General features: G+C 34.9%; 3 protein-coding genes across 7 annotated transcripts; 1 reads left to right on the top strand and 2 right to left on the bottom strand.

The window, feature by feature from the left end:
- Positions 1-1364: 1364 nt before the first annotated feature.
- Positions 1365-4478, bottom strand: LOC137832594 (Tetratricopeptide repeat (TPR)-like superfamily protein). 2 transcript variants are annotated; one of them, XM_068640829.2, is made up of 3 exons: positions 4059-4478; positions 2104-3475; positions 1365-1932 (listed from the first exon to the last, which is right to left on the bottom strand). In XM_068640829.2, the coding sequence occupies exons 1-2, from the start codon at positions 4455-4457 to the stop codon at positions 2237-2239; spliced, it is 1638 nt and encodes a 545-aa protein (XP_068496930.1). In that variant the 5' UTR covers positions 4458-4478; the 3' UTR covers positions 1365-1932; positions 2104-2236. The 2 variants fall into 2 exon arrangements, with proteins under 2 accessions (XP_068496930.1, XP_068496931.1); XM_068640830.2 differs by having other exon boundaries at positions 1365-1806; positions 4059-4380.
- Positions 4479-5744: 1266 nt separating this feature from the next.
- Positions 5745-17275, bottom strand: LOC137832593 (S-adenosyl-L-methionine-dependent methyltransferases superfamily protein). 4 transcript variants are annotated; one of them, XR_016521868.1, is made up of 13 exons: positions 11570-11819; positions 10814-10886; positions 10646-10739; positions 10429-10478; positions 10236-10285; positions 9251-9359; positions 8285-8345; positions 7979-8031; positions 7622-7714; positions 7053-7102; positions 6872-6935; positions 6366-6473; positions 5745-6171 (listed from the first exon to the last, which is right to left on the bottom strand). XR_016521868.1 is itself a non-coding variant. In XM_068640826.1 (12 exons), the coding sequence occupies exons 2-12, from the start codon at positions 10838-10840 to the stop codon at positions 5930-5932; spliced, it is 951 nt and encodes a 316-aa protein (XP_068496927.1). In that variant the 5' UTR covers positions 10841-10886; positions 11570-11845; the 3' UTR covers positions 5745-5929. The 4 variants fall into 4 exon arrangements, 3 of the variants coding, with proteins under 3 accessions (XP_068496927.1, XP_068496929.1, XP_090160242.1); XM_068640826.1 differs by lacking the exon at positions 7053-7102 and having other exon boundaries at positions 11570-11845; XM_068640828.2 differs by lacking the exons at positions 7053-7102; positions 11570-11819 and adding an exon at positions 11169-11215.
- LOC150027394 (uncharacterized) lies at positions 13432-14601 on the top strand. The gene has a single exon (XM_090303616.1). It carries the CDS (start codon positions 14002-14004, stop codon positions 14371-14373), a length of 372 nt encoding a protein of 123 aa, XP_090159742.1. The 5' UTR covers positions 13432-14001; the 3' UTR covers positions 14374-14601.

Raw genomic sequence — 17275 nt, 5'->3', positions numbered from 1 at the left:
AAAAATGCATAAACCAGAAGGATGAATGTTTTGACAAACATTCCAATCAAAATCACTAAAGCTTGAGTTTTTTTGTTCTTTTTTTATCAGCACTAAAGCTTTTGAGTTCAAGTATAAAATCTCTAGAGTAAAAGAGTCATTAGGCACGAGCATTCTTGATGAACTTAAGTATACACGAGTGATATTATAACGATAAATGGTAAGAGTCACCAAAAATTGGCTGAGAAACTGGAGAACATAACTGATATCTGGTATAGAGAAGTCTTCCAATGAGTCTTCTATGAAAATAATGTCATATAAAAGTATTTGTTGCTAATAAACATTTTGTGTCTATCATGAGGTCGAGGCAGGCTTAGCAGCAAGCAGCAAACCATTAGTAAGAATGTCAATAACATTTTTTTCATACTTGATCAAGATTGGAAGTAATATTTTAAATCTTATAAAATGAAATTCTCTACAAGGATTATGTTGTCAACCTACACAAATAAAGCCTTAAATGAAGAAGGAGCATCTTTGGTGAAGAGAGAATGATCACCATTTGACTAAAACGAACCCACTATTTTTTAAAAATGATGAAAGCTTGGCAAATCAGCTTGTTTCAAGTAAAGTAATTCAATCAAACCACCTTAATTAAGACTTGAATAAGATTAAATCACACTCCCAGCAAGCCAGAATTTGAACTGTCGCATTAATTCCAAAAAATAAGGCACAAGTAGTGTGGTTGAGCAGCCCTTTTGAGATCCACTGCCATATTTTTGTTCTAATCCTATTAACCACTACCTCAGAATTAACCAATCAAACTTAGGACAACTACATACATTAATTTTTTTTATTTGTATTTATTGTCATACAATATGACTAAATAATTTACATTCAATTTTACTTCAATGAAAAAACTTAACAAACTTCAAATAATTTACAATTTATTTTTTTAATTTAAACTTAATTACAGATTTGGATAAAATATATTTTTATCCTTAAACAACGACTTGCAGAAGCAATTCAATTTTATTAAACAACTCCAAAGCTCCAGCGAAGCAATTCAATTTTTAAGCAACTCTTAAACATTCACCTTTGGAAATGCTCTTACAATAACATGATATCAGACTTCTTTTTAAAATACCTCAACAGAAAAAAAAAGAGACTGAAATTTAAATCAGTAGTCACAACTAAGCATAAAATATATTCACTACTACTACATGAAAAATCCTTTGCAACTGTGAATTTAATTTGTATTGCCATTACTTAAGTTATATTCTTTAAATATCTGCTGAAGCCTAAGTAACAAGAATCCAATCTATTCATCTAGAGAACAAGGAATACACGTATACAAGGCCAAAGAATACCTCGTCTGCAACAGCATATGGTAAAACAACAAAAGAAGTCAATTCAAACATTATGTTTGGATAGTTGCGCTAAATACATAATCAAGACAAGTGATCATTTAACTATTGCACATATATTCAATGAGGACAACAAACTCAACTCTATATTGACTAATTAATTATTACGAAACTAAAATCGTTGTTGTCCTTTACCCAATCATTTACTTAGTTATTCGATTTTAAAGAGACTATTTAAATTGTAAATAAATAAAATAACACTTTGTATTTTATGTTGTAAAGAGCAGAGAAATATTTGAAAGTAACATTGATTTCGCAATTGGCATGTCCCAGCAGTTTTTACAGCAACCTGCGAGGAGTGCAACTTCCTCTTCTCGAAGTGAACCTGCAAGCATTTCACTCCACCTCGTATTTCCATCAGCTTCTTTGAAATCCCGTGAAGAACCATTATCCTCACATTATACTACAAGCGAATACCAACAAAAAATTGTTACGGGAAGACAGATTCAATTTTGTCAATACGACTTTTCAATCAATGTTTTACACTTTCAGTTTGGCCCCTAACCGCATCACTTTAGTCCCTATCCATCTGTTATCAAAATTAGTCAAGGTCAATATCATGTTCGATAATGTGTCACGTGCGCGCTGCAATTAAGTTTAGAAATAACCTAATGAAAGGTCTAACTTGAAATACTATTCACACATTCAAGAACTATTTTGTAGTTGAGTTAAATTCGGGAACTAAGGTGAAAGAGCTTACCACTTTCGAGGACTTGGATGAACTCCAAGAATAAATCAATCGATCCTTGATTCAATTCTAGTAAAATGATCCCAGAATGAACCAACCCATTAAGATTCCACTGCAGAAGAAATGCAAAACTAAGTTTCAAAATTCATGCATTCCTGATTTTGATTATTTTCTTAGTTTCTTTGTTTTCGACGATGCCATCTTTCTCCATGCGGTCCAGAAGCTCATCCACTTCTTTACCACCTCGCACATAAGTCTTGATTAGGGTATGATATACTTGTCTATTCACTGGGATGGCATTTCTTAATAATCTGATGAAATCTTCTGCATCTTCAATACTGCTGTTATCAGCAATCCAACTTAATAGTTCTGCAACCACCTTTGCGTTCGGCTTCCATCCTTTATTTTCCACGTACATAGAGAGGGCAGTTTTAAAGCACCTCAATGCTTTCTCCGTCTCACCCTTGTGAAGATATCCACCTGCCACCATTGACCAACAGTTTGGGGTTGTGAGCTTTTCCTTATTTTGTAACTCTAGGAGGATGGTCTCGGCTTTCTCATACAAACTTTTTTGTGCATACCCAATGATTACAATACTAGGGATTCCAAAATCATAACAATTGCCAGAGGATTCCCATTCCATAAGTATTTTCTCAGCTTCATCGAACGCCCCAAGCTTTACAAGGGATTCTAACATGGTTGTGAAATCCCTGTTTATGCACCTCTTGCAAGCACTTTTCTCCAGATCCCATATTCTCATGACCTCATTCTTCAGTTCAAGTTGGGCATACAGAGAGATGAGATGATTGTGACCTTGGCCATCTTTGTTACCTAGCTTCTCCTCAGATTTCTTTAGGGCAGAAACTGCCTCTCTTCTAAACCCAGCTTTTATATAAAAATTGGCCACGATAGAGTAAGTGTTCCAGTCCATCACAATGTGTGGTTGAGTCTCCATTTCTTTCAACACTCTTTCCACTCCACCAAAATCAGACCTCACACCATAAGAATTTATACAGATCCTGTAGGTAAAATTGTCAGGCATGACCTCGTTCTTTTTCATCTCACTTAGCACATCAGGAACCTTCTCGTGCTGTCCAATCTTTGAGTACAGACACATAATGACATTGTAGGTTAGAGGAGACGAAGCAAACCCCAACTCCTTCATTTTCAGAAAATGAGACAGGGCCTTGTCAGCTTCACGCTGGCGAGCATAGCAATTCAAGAGAGCACCGTAGGTCTTATGGGTTTTGTCTACATTCCTCAAGGCATCAAAATAGCTTTCTGCAGCAGAGAATCCTTGAACATTGCCAATCAGATCCAAATGCACCGCATGTTCCGTTGGAGAGAATATGCACACACCATTCATGTACATCCACTCAGATACCTGCAGCCAGTCATTGACAACATAAATAACTTGAAGCGAACAACCAACCAGCCGATCCAAGCACGGTGCATTCACAATAAGTAAAATCAAATCAAACTTTGAAATTCGCAAACCGCACTTTAACAACAAAGCAGTTACGATTATAACAAGTAGGTTAAACATACAATGTGGTTCCTACATGTGTTGCAGATTTTCAATTTGGTCCATATGCGTGAAAACTAATCCTATGCATCTAAACATTGTCAGTTTGGTCCGTAAGTGTAGCACCAAACCAAATTAAAATGTGCAGTGTGGTTAGCAGTCAACATATGATATCAGAGATTATACTGGTAAAGTTTGTACTAATAGGAAGCAATAACATAAACATTAACGCATAACAACGAAATTGAGAATCCGTGTCTTTTAGGGGACTAATGCTTAAATTGAAAAGTATTTTATTTATAGAAATTTTCCATCAACGAGGATTCACAATTTTGAAAATAGACAACTTATTGAAGAGCACAAATTATGCTGATGATGACATTGTTCCATCTAATCTTAGTTCGTGTACTTTAAGAGGAGCATGAATGAGATAAAACCAGACCTGGAGGGCTTGGGAGAACCTACTGCGTTTGCGAAGGTCACGAATGATGCGTTGAAGTTCTGCGACTCGGACCTTGTTCCCCTTGTACACCCAATCGTCGAGTACCGGTACCACACTGGTGTTGGGATTTCCGAGGGGGCTGATTTTCGAGTACAGGTTCGGTTTATTTGTCCTGCTCGTGTAGTATGACCTGCTAGCGGCTGCGATTCTGCGAAGAATCATCTCTTCAATGGCTTTGCTATGGTTTCTCTCTTTCTTTCTCTTAGCGCAGTGTAACGATGGTGAATGAATGGAAACGCCACAAACACTGTGGTCGCCTCTGCCGCAGACGCCGGCCAAGGACCCAAGGTTTATTAATGGGCTTCTACTTTGGGCCAACCATCTTCTTACTTTACGCATTTGCTTCTGCACTCTCCTAATTACTGTCTACACCCTCAAAATTTTAAAATTATCATTATTATATATTTCAAATTCTGAAAATGTTAAGAATAAAATTTCTGGAATAAAACTTTTAAAATATATTTTTCAAAATAAAATTTCTAAAATATGAGTTATCTTTTATAATAAATTTTACAAAATATATGAGATGTTTTCTGCAATACTACATAAACATTTATTTTACCTTTTCTGAATTAATTAATCTAAAATGAAAAGAAGAAGACATAATGGTGGTAAATAACTGTAGTGGAGAGGCAGAGAGAGCGGATATTTTACTCCTCTTGCTACATTAACACTTGCTATTATCATGGAGGTGAAAGTATTAATTATGGAAGTGTAAGAAGCAAAAATATTAACTTACATACATTTCACTTCTACTTTTAAGACATTTTAGATTTGATGTTTCCCAAACTTATAATTATTATCTCAGTAGTAATTTATGAATTAGATAATTAAGAATGATTTTTTCAAAACTATGCATTGAAATAGATAATTTAAATATTTTAAGAGTATACAATATAAAATTATATTTCGAATAGTGTAATATAAAAAATTGAAGATTATATAATTTTAAATAAATTAATTATATAATTTAGAAATATATTACAAATTGAGTAACTCAAATGTAATAAATATTCTGATAATTTATAGTACAGTCTTGAATATTGTGGTGTCATGATATGATAACACACTTGGAAATCAAATTCCACAAACAAATGAGTCAAATGCTAAGTGACCTATCACATACTTAATGTTCCGTTTGGATTGGAGAGGGGATTTTTTTGGAAGGGGATGAAAGAGGATTAGTTTGAAAACGCATGCATCAGGATATTTGAATAAAACGCAACACCACAAAATCACCTCAAACTGTCCAAGGAATCCATCCAAATTCTGTTCATTGCAAGTCATGCTAATCATTGTTCTTAACCATGAAAATGAACTTAGATAACCAATTTACAAATTACGACTAGCAGCAACATTTTAAATATCAACCATTGGATACATTAAAAAAGTAATGAGTACCCCAAGGGCATGCAAAGTTCGATTGCTCCCCTGCACTGGCACGGGTCAAGTGCGATCTGCAGTTCCCTCTGAGAAAGACCACAAGAATGGACCAGACAAGTGCTTGCTACTGACACCTTGTTTACCTTGTCTCGTTGCCTTTGTTTTTGTTGAAATATACTGCTTTAGAAGCAACTTCCTAACATCTTCAACATCATCCAGTGAACAGTTTACATGTTTATATGGTTACCTTAAAATAATATATATTCATTTCAAAATTGTGACGACAAAAGACTAGTCAGGCATGCAGTGATGGTCCAAGACAAAGAAGGTGTTAAAGTTCACACGTACGCTAATAATTATTAGAACACATCATATAATCGAAAAACAAAGTTCCAAATGACATCATGAATAAACAGTGTATAGCACAATCAAGAATCCAATGAGAGGTTTTCAGGTTCTCGGACTCCTTGACTGGAGGCCTTTTTTAACTCCAGAGCTCTCTTGTAAGGTGGAGCAATTGGGGGTTGTACAGGATCCAAGCTTTGATATGTTCCCCCATCAACTTTAGGTAGTGGATATGAGCGATCAGAATCATACCCACTGAGGTCACCACAAGCTAGAAATGGGATATACACCTTATTAGGGCCTTCCAACCATCCACTACAACAATCTGCAAAGCCACATGCATTAATTACTCCAGACCAAAGCCATGAAAAATAAGTCTACTGATGATACAATGAAAACAGCAACGGATATTTCTCAGGGTCACGATTATTTTAGCATACATTATTCAGGATTCACTGTATGGGCTGAATTTATAGTTCATAATTAAATATAAGATTTACTATAAGGACGTAGATATACCTGTATCATCTACCCCCGAGGGACTTCCAACCTTCTCAAGAAGGCGATGCAGATCTTTTGGATCGAATCCTTCAGGAGGGGAATAGTTTTCACAGACTGCAAATGCCTCTGCAAAAGTGAAACACCTACAATTAGCTCAAATACTAGTCCAATAGATTTTCCCACTTAACATTTTTAACCATATTTTGGGCAATGTTAGTGTGGTAAAAACTAGCTTAAACACATATAACTACAAGGTGATACAGCTATGTTTTCAAAGTTCAATCCAAAAGGGGCTGCAGCTATTTTAAACTAGTATTTTCGAGGTTCATAATTTCATAGACATTTCTTACACGATAGAAAAGCTTCTGTTAAATCTAATTAATGTTTCGACTGTCTATTTCTATGTAACGTCATGACTGTAAACTCTTGAACAAGGCTACTTCTCATAATAAAAAGAAACGATAAAGAGGGGAAAAAGTATGCATACCAAAAATAGCAAGCATTGAGAAACTAAAAATCCTTACCTATGCTAGAATTACGGCTGCTTTTTGGTTTTGCAAATGTCACTACAGGGAAGAATAGCTTTAGCTGCAAGGCAGAGACGACACAGGTTGTCATGATGATTCTAGGGTTATAGAAAAAATTAAATTCCGAAAAACTATGTAACAAAATAAGAGCAAGTAACTTTCAGAGACAATGATACACCTTTGCCACTTTCCAATTGTTTCGTTATGAATATTTGGCAGAAAGTGGAACTGCAAAACAATTTCACAACTCAACTAAAATTTAGATTCAGTAATGAGTAGGGTCTAAATCCCAGCCAGACAAAGGGCATACTCACAGAGATAGAATCGATTCAAAAAATATTTTATATGTGTGCACTTCTTTTATTTATCAAGAATGTAACTTAATGGTGTTCCTTTTATTTCAAAGTACAATCATTTTGTAGAATTTTGGTGTAATTCGTTGAAAACACTCATTTCTCGTCACAAAAAAAATACACATTATATGATTTGATCTAACTGCCAAAGTCAGAAATATGTGGTATTTGAATTACTTCTATTGCCTTCAAAGGTTTGCAACCCTCATTCATTCTTAATCATTCCCAGAGAAGATCATGTATTATCAGTTCTCTATAGATGTTTCCAAAAGCTAACTGAAAGTTGGATGACTGCAAGGCATGGATGTAAAAACAAAATTGCACTAATGTCAACTACGCACAAGCACACAAGTCTTCAATTTCTAATATTTCATGATACGGGGACTTCAAATACCTGACAATATAGAAGGGATGTGTCCTTTCCTCTAAATATCTTTGCAATAAACTTCCCTCCTTCCTTAAGTACATGAGTAACAATTGTCAACCCCTGCAAGAATACCAATAAGCATCAATCTGCAACAAAAACCCAACAAGAGGCAAATAAAACCATGCAACTCTTTGCAAATCAATTAATCCTGGTTTCACAATAGGGCAAAGAGAAATAGATGGAGCAATCACTGATTTTATATACCCTTCAAATTTATTTTCTCATCTCCAATTTGCAATAGTGATAACGTGAACATGTACTATCCAGCTGGAAAAACAATAAAAGGCACAAACAACAAGAAAGGGGCAGAAATTAAATACTTACTGCAAGTATGAGTTGGGATTGTACAAACTCATCCATGTCATGAAGCCCAGTAACTGCAAAAGCCAAAGCTTGCTTTCTTAAACTACAAACAAATTAAGAGATTTTATACCAATGTATTACAATTGAAATGGAATAACAAACAAGAGACAAAATAATTCTGGTTGGGTCCTTGATTGAGGCTATAAACCAAAATGTCACACTGTATGTAGCTTTTCATAAAAATTGTTTTCATGTCAAATTGCACTACTTCAAACATAAATATTTTCTATGAAGAAATTAATTAGTTAAATTGAGCATTTTCTTTACCATCAGGAGCACCATCACACACAACCAGGTCAGCCTTGCAGCCATCGAAATGTCTAATGACCTGAATAAATCAAGAGAAAGAAGAGGAGCTCACAAACTTAATTCCAATGGTCATCCAAATAATTTAATTGGTGGGAAAAAACAGCCTCGAATAAACCAGTTTATTATAATGTTTCAACAAATTGTAGACTGCAGCAGAAAGGATTGCTATGAACATCAAGAGACATACTTGTGCATTTGAATTCATGGATACAAATTAAGCTGATTTTGTAAAGCTGGACCTTTAATCTCCTTATTATCACACTATGCATTCCTATCATTCTCTCTAAAACATGTACCATGTGCAAATCACAGTGTAACTAGCTAAAGAATGAAAAAGAAAGAAAATGTTAATTTTGCTGGTAACATAGTATGTTTCCTTATTTTTGTTGGTAATGTTTTGTTGAGTGAATTGGGTTTATTCCGATTTTGAGGAAATTTGCCCAACCCAATGACAGTGGATACATGTCCTTTACACACAACAAACACTGTCATAATGTCTAGCTGTTATTTTACATGAGTGAAAAATATGATTTATAGCATGGTTCAGCACTACAAACAAAAAATGCTGTGCTTTTCTTTTCCTCTATTCCATTTTCATGCTTTTCTCATTGTTATGGTTTGGGCAGTGTTCCTTTAACAGAAAGCAACACATATAGTTGAAATTCAAATGATAGAGGAACAAATATAATAAATGAAACTCGTAATACATACACATGTTTCATTTATGTAAAATATTAAAAATTTAGAAGGAAATATTTTTAAAAGGAAACTATGCAATTTCTTGAGGAAATTTAAGGGGGCAACAAACTGAAAGAGACAGGTATATTTTCTATCTCTACCAAGATATGTATACTCAACTAACATGCATTCAAGATAAAATAAAATTGTCCATGAAAAAAATTATTTTAATACTGTTATACATACCACTTCAGCTGTTCGAGCATTAGTTATATCACCCTGCACCTGAATGACACCTTCAATTGGAGCCATTGGTTGCAAATCAATAGCTACAATAAGAGGAAGATTTTCACCCCTGCATACATGATGCAGCAAGAAATTGATGATATTGATAAAGACGGAGCAAGAATATAAGTGATTCAATAGGACCCATTCTTCTATAAAAGAAAGAATTTATTTAAGACAGAAAATTATGAATTTGGAGGATAGAGAAAAATAAACAGGAAATCAATTATTAGAGTTATCAATCCATTAACATATCTGTAAGGGAAACTCCCTTGAATATTCAAAGGTTTAAACCATCAAGAAGCCAAATGCTTAATTTATCCCATGTCAGCTGTTGATCCAACAAAACCTACTTAAAATATGAGTCATACTCCAACCAAGTGCCCCAAATTGTAGCATACGTTGTTACCAAAACTTTAGCTTCTTTACATCAACTAAAACAATTTAAGCTTACCATAGAATGATGATAAGAAAACCTAGGGGTCCACACTACATTCACCAAAAATGCCAAGCAATGAATTCTTAAAGAAATAGAATTAAAACAATGTAAGAACAGATGATATACTAATAAGAGTTTGCACTCACATAACACACATCAGGGCATTAGCTTTTCTTCATTGATGTCTTTCTTCTTTTTTTCTCTGTCCTAGTTCATGTTTCATTTTAACATTAGGAAGATCTATAACCCTCCAAACTCTTTGCAATTTTCTTCCTTAGTCTTGATGAAAGTCTTATTTTATAATAACAATAACAACAATATATTTATCAGTTGTACATAATGACTAACAAAAAAGGAAACATTAAGTTTGATCGAGCTTAATTTCAATCCTAAGTCTTGACATGAATGTACAGGTGAGAAACAATGAAGAAAAGCTACTGCCCTGATGTGTGTTATACTGTTATGTGAGTGCAAACAGTATAGAATTTTCAAAGAAAGCCAACTTACTTTGAATCAGGCGCAAGCTTGGCTGGGAGATATAGTTTACGACTCAAAACCTGCACATAAGAACTTAAGTACTGTGATGGCTATCAAAAATGATCACTGAATGCATGGACTAGACTGTTTTCCCACCGTGTGAATGCATGCTTGTTTGTTAAGAGTTCATATGACATGACAAGTAAAATTTCATCACAAGTACCTGACTCCAGCTACCCGGGGCAGCGCATAAATCTACAACACGCTTCACTCCTGCAGAAAATAAAAAATTAATCTCGATGCAGAGAGCAAGGGTAATTTGTTGACGCTTTTTCTATTAAATATTCATGACAGAGGAAAACAGTGTCTCAGCGGAAAAAGTATTCAATAAACCCAAACAGTCAAGTACAGGCTTTCGTGGACAAAGGCAGACACCCCACCTTCAAAAATGTCGAATTCCTCATCTATCTGAAGGAGTTTAAAGGCACTTCGAGCACGCCAACCTTCCTCTTTTGCTTTCCGGTAATAGATATCCTGAAAACCAATTTAGCCAAACATGAATGCACCCCAAGAAAGAACACTCTGTAAGATAAAAAGCGCACACACACCCTCTTATCCCTTGAAGCTCTCCCCATGCTCTATCGTTCACTTGCCCTGCCACAAATTACGCAAAAGAAATCCCTGACACCAACAGTTGTCAAAATAAATTAGAACAATACACCTGAAAATAAAAACAAGAAATTTAAAAATAATAAAATAAAAGCTTTTTTCCCATTCTTTTAGCCATTTCTTCAAACATCTGTTGGACATACATAAAATCTTCCTTACACATTTACATAACTTAAAAGCCCCTAAATTTTTAACCCCCAGGCTAAATTACAACTTCCATGGACCTAGAATGTTACAAAACTCTACCCAGCCCCAGAATTTTACAATCCCAATATTGAAAAGAAAACCATGCACCTTTTAACTTGAAAAATCCAACTATCACCTCTCTTACAATTCAACACACTCACTAGCTACCTAGGTTATGTTATATACTAAATGATATATGCCCGTAGCCGAAATGGTTTCGCAACAGTAACCGGGTCAACCCGTGTTCACACCTATAAAGGCTCAGAATCTGAGTCAAATAGCAATTCGCGCTCAACAGCAACTCCTCACAAACCCTAACCACCAATTGTTGAACCTTTAGTATCACAACCAAATGCTCTCACAGCCTTTCTCCCACAACCACTCCCAGAATTTGAACCGCCACATTAATTCCAAAAGACCAAGAGCACAAATTATGCTGATGATGACATTGTTCCATCTAATCTTAGTTCGTGTACTTGAAGAGAAGCATGAATGAGATAAAACCAGACCTGGAGGGCTTGGGAGAACCTACTGCGTTTGCGAAGGTCACAAATGATGCGTTGAAGTTCTGCGACTCGGACCTCGTTTCCCTTGTACACCCAATCGTCGAGTACCGGTACCACACTGGTGTTGGGATTTCCGAAGGGGCTGATTTCAATGGCTTCGCTAGGGTTTCTCCCTTTCTTTCTCTTCTCCGCAGTGTAACGATGGTGAATGAACGGAAACGACACAAACACGGTGATCGCCTCTGCCGCAGACGCGGGCCAAGAACCCCAAGATTTATTAATGGGCTTCTACTTTGGGCCAACCGTCTTTTAACTTTTGGCATTTGCTCCTGCACCCACCTAATTACTGTCTACATCCTCCTAATTTTTAAAATGATCATTGTTGTATATTTCAAATTCAATGATGACTTCCAAATTACTTATTCTGAAATATGGAATAAAATTATTAGATTCGGAATAAAATTTTCAAAATATATGAGATATTTTTTATAATAAAATTTTCAAAATAAATTTTACAAAATATATGAGATGTTTTCTCCAACATTACATAAATATTCTTTTTTCCACAAAGGCCCTTGACAACAATACGATGAAGTGGTAACATAACAGAAAAGGAGAAGACATAATGGTGGTAAATATTCTGATAATTCATAGCAGAGTCTTGAATATAATAAAGAACATTTTGATCATTTCTTATACTAGGAGAGTTTAGGATGAGGGAGAAAATTCCTCTTTTTATTGAGGGAGAATGTGAAAAAATTAGTTAAACTTCCTATATCATTTTTCATATGTTTATATTCATTTATTTATCTTTCTTTGTCTACTATTAAATCAATTAAATTACATAACTTCACAATATTTATCTTCATTTTTCATTTATTTTTATTTTACCAAACAAGTATTAATCCTTCTGGCAATACTTTTAACCCTGCCTACTTTTTAGGGCAATTTAATGTTGTCCACAAATTTCACTTGTACCAATAACCTTGAGATTTTTAACTTGACAATAAAGTTTTTTTTTTATATCTATAACCATCTTATTATTAGTGAATACTTTTCATTGCTTATGTCAATATCTAATTTAGAGTTTCTCATTCTCCTAACGATGTTTCTTTCATTTATGAAGCTTAAACTTGAAATTTGGTTTTAAAAAATCAAGTTTAGTACCACTCGAATCAACAACTTATAGATACTTACAAAAACTAAGACTGCTTGCATCACAACATTAAAAGACACAAACCTTAAAAATACCACGCAGACCTAATTGTTCTAACTTGAAAATTTGGTTGAGTTATTAAGCGGAAGAAATTTTTGAATTCAGTAACACTCAGTGCAAAAAAAAAAATAGAAGCCTAGGGGATTTGTGTAATACAACAAACCACCAAGGAAACACAAAATTATTAAGGTCACTGCATATGTTTAGTTCAGACATGTGATCTCCTAGTTCTCTTTTATAGTTAAATTTATAATATATAATTCCTCAGATGGTTTTAAAAAATTTGTGGTGTGTATTAAGACAGTACAGCCAAAAATTGATCCCTGACAGAATGATTGCATCCAACAAAGTCATAAAGTATGAGTTATGTTATGACCTAGGAAATAAAAGTGCAGTGAGGCCATAATGGAGTAACATTTTTCTTTCTAGGAATTTCCTGATAAACAGTATTAACACAGAAAAAGGAACAAGAAAAAGAAGATTAAGCAATTCCCCAATGTTCACGCAAACCCCACATTCAAATTCCTGTTCCTCCCTCTTTCTCCCATTGCACAACATATGGGGGCTGTGGTATCTAAATTTCAGATTTTAGAAACATAACCGAAGACAAAGAGGGAGCAAAAAGCAGGTGTAGGCCTTGCAACACCAGCTCAAAAGCAATGCTGATTAGAAGAGTATCCACCATCTCCTTACTCTTTCTCTCTCTTTGCTACCTCTTTACATTAACCTTAACATTTTCATTCCTGTCTCCCTCTTCAGTCTCCATGGCTCCACCACTTTGTCTTTTGACCAAACTCCCTTTTCTCTCAGCAATTCCATCCCAATATGTTGCTGTTCACGCTTCAGACTTTGCCTCACTAATGTGGTAGACCTCCCACATTAGTGGTAAATACTTGGATTCCAGAACATGCCCATGTGTGCATGTCTCATGCACGTATATGAGCCTTATTTGTTTTCTTGCACCTATATGCTTTTAAAAGTTCTTGAAACATTCACCCTCTTAAGGATTTTGCTTTAACCTTACAAATTACTACACCCTCTGTCCATTTTTCTAGCTAGCATGTTTCCTTAAAATAGTTTGTCTATATATACTCCTTTGCCAACCTTTCCAACTGTCCCCTTTGGCAGCTACTTCCTCTCTGCCTCTCTTCTTTGTCAGACAATTTTTTTTGAAATATTGGCTTTTTATGCAATTGGAGGTCTCGGATTGTTCATCAAAATGTTGAGAAAAAGTAAGAGAGTAAGCTTCAGTCCTGATGTCCATGAGAAACAAACCATGTTTCTCAAACATAGTGTATTAGGAAACAGGAAGAGGGTCATTGGAAGTTGGAGTTTCTCAAGAATTTCCAGAGACCCTTTATTGTCACCCGTGAGATTCCTACTACAACTTGGAGAAAAGGTAGCAAATTCCATTAGAGATGTTTCTATGGGAAGGAGATCCTCCAGAAAGGTTTCTTCATCCACTTTGGTAAGGTCACGTTCACTATCAGACCCTAACGACTCATCATATCGTGCTAAGGCTGTAGAAGATTGCATTGAGTTTTTACATTCTTCCTCCTCTAGGGAGAGACCAAGTTCAGTCTCTCCATGAAAATCATGGTTTGGAAAGTCTTCTCAAGGCTGCTGCATGCAAGAGATGTATCATGTATGTATATTAAAAAGGATATGCTTTCTCGATTTCACGTATCATGTTCATTAGTTCAAAATTAGAGGTCAATCCTTTTGTCGTCTCTTCTGCAGCAGAGTTTGAGTAGAGACATTGCATATTCAAATGAAAGTTTGAGTTGCACAAAGTGAAGTTTTTTCAACCTTTTCTTAACCATGATATTGGATATTTCCCCCTCTTAGTATAGTTTCTCCAAACATTAAAATTTGAATTCTGCATCAATCAAATTCTTTGATGGCACCGCGGATCAACTTGATTGTGTTTTTTATATCTAATAAAAGGATAGTTTTTGTGCAAATATAAAAAGGACCCAGTAAAAAAAAGACATACTTACTTTTCTCTTTATTTTTTCCTATGGCATTATCTTATCTTGCACTTCTCCTTTTTTGCTCTCTTATTTTCATGCGAACTTTTGTATAAATAACACTTCACTTTATTAATTAATTACGACAGACCCCACAAAAGACATGAGCTTCCACTTTCTAGGCTTCTGTTCTGTAACACACTTGAAAAGCAACTCAACCATACGCTAAAAGATCTGTGAATACCCCAATCTATCAACTTTCAACAATCCTTTGACCATTGACCAGAGCACTACAAAATCACCTCAAACTGTCCAAGGAATCCATCCAAATTCTGTTCATTGCAGGTCATGCTAATCATTGTTCTTATCTTAAGCATGAAAATGAACTTAGATAACCAATTTTGAAATTGCGACTAGTGGCAACATTTTAAATATCAACCATTGGATACATTAAAAATGTAATGAGTACACCAAGAGCATGCAAAGTTCGATTGCTCCCCTGCACTGGCATGGGTCAAGTGCTATGTGCAGTTCCCTCTGAGAAAGACCACAAGAATTGACCAAACAAGTGCTTGCTACTGACACCTTGTTTATCTTGTCTCGTTGCCTTTGTTTTTGTTGAAATATGCTGCTTTAAAAGCAACATCCTAACATCTTCAACATCATCCAGTGAACAGTTTACATGTTTAGATGGTTACCTTAAAATAATCTGTATTCATTTCAAAAATTATGATGACAAAAGACTAGTCAGGCATGCAGTGATGGTACAAATCAAAAGAAAGTGTTAAAGTTCACACGTACGCTAATAATTACTAAAACACATGATATAATCGAAAAACAAAGTTCCAAATAGCATTACGAATAAACAGTAGAAATGAGTGATCAGAATCATACCCACTGAGGTCACCACAAGCTTGAAATGGGATATATACCTTATTAGGGCCTTCCAACCATCCACTACAACAATCTGCAAAGCCACATGCATTAATTACTCCAGATATTTCTCAGTCACGATTATTTTAGCATACATTATTCAGGATTCACTTTATGGGCTGAATTTTATAGTCCATAATTGCATATAAGATTTACTAAAGGGATGTAGATTACCTGTATCATCTACCCCTGAGGGACTTCCAACCTTCTCAAGAAGGCGATGCAGATCTTTTGGATCGAATCCTTAAGGAGGGGAATAGTTTTCACAGACTGCAAATGCCTCTGCAAGAGTGGAACACCTACAATTAGCTCAAATACTAGTCAAATAGAATTACCCACTTCCTAATATTTGTAATCATATTTTTGGCAATGTTAGTGTGATAAAAACTAGCTTAAATACCTATAACTACAAGGTGTTACAACTATATTAAACAAATAGTATTTTTGAAGTTCAATCCAAACGACGTTGTCTAAGTCTGAGATATATCATCTAGTTAATCATTGTATCTGAAATATTATTTGCTTTAGAAGTCATGTTCCGTCATGGTTATGTTCTTAAAAGACCTCAGTTGTTTATAAGAGAAAAAAATATATAAATTGTTTTTGTCCTGTCTGGACTTCTAAGAAATATGAAACTATATTGACGCCGAAATACTTACCTAGAATTATGGCAGCTTTTTGGTTTTGCAAGTGTGGGAAGAATAACTTTAGCTGCAAAGCAGAGACGACAAAGGTTGTATGATGATTCTAAAAAAAATTAAATTCAGAAAAGCAATGTAACAAAATAAGAGCTAGAAACTTTCAGAGACAACACCTTTGCCACTTTCCAATTATTTCGTTATGAATATTTGGCAGAAAGTGGAACTGCAAAACAATTTTACAACTCAACTAAAATTTTAGATTCAGCAATGAGTAGGATCTAAATCCCAGCCAGACAAAAGGAATACTCATAGTGATAGAATCGGTTCAAAAAAATTATCTTATGTGAGTGCACTTCTTTTATTTATCAAGAATGTAACTTAATGGTGTTCCTTTTCTTTCAAAGTACAATCATTTTGTAGAACTTTGGTGTAACTGGTTGAAAAGAACTGTCATCCCTCGTCACAAAAAAAATACACATTATATGATGTGATCTAACTGCCAAAGTCTATATGTGGTATTTGAATTACTTCTATTGCCTTCAAAGGTTTGCAACCCTCATTCATTCTAAATCATCCCAAGAGAAGATCATGTATTATCCATTAATTAAATACTTACTGCAAGTATGAGTTGGGATTTTACAAACTCATCCATGTCATGAAGCCCAGTAACTGCTAAAGCCAAAGCTTGCTTTCTTAAACTACAAACAAATTAAGAGATTTTCTACCAATGTATTACAGTTGATATGGAATAACAAACTAGACACAAAATAATTCTGGTTGGGTCCTTGATTGAGGCTATAAACCAAAATGTCACACTGTATGTAGCTTTTCATAAAAATAGTTTTCATGTCAAAATTGCACTACTTCAAACATAAATATTTTGCATGAAGAAATTAGGTAGTTAAATTGAGCATTTTCTTTACCATCAGGAGCACCATCACACACAACC

The sequence above is a fragment of the Phaseolus vulgaris genome, chromosome 6 (genome assembly GCF_051622355.1).
Source record: "Phaseolus vulgaris cultivar YP4 chromosome 6, ASM5162235v1, whole genome shotgun sequence".
NCBI lineage: Eukaryota > Viridiplantae > Streptophyta > Magnoliopsida > Fabales > Fabaceae > Phaseolus > Phaseolus vulgaris.
Note: the sequence above shows the minus strand (reverse complement) of the source record. Positions and strands in the feature narration are given on the sequence as shown.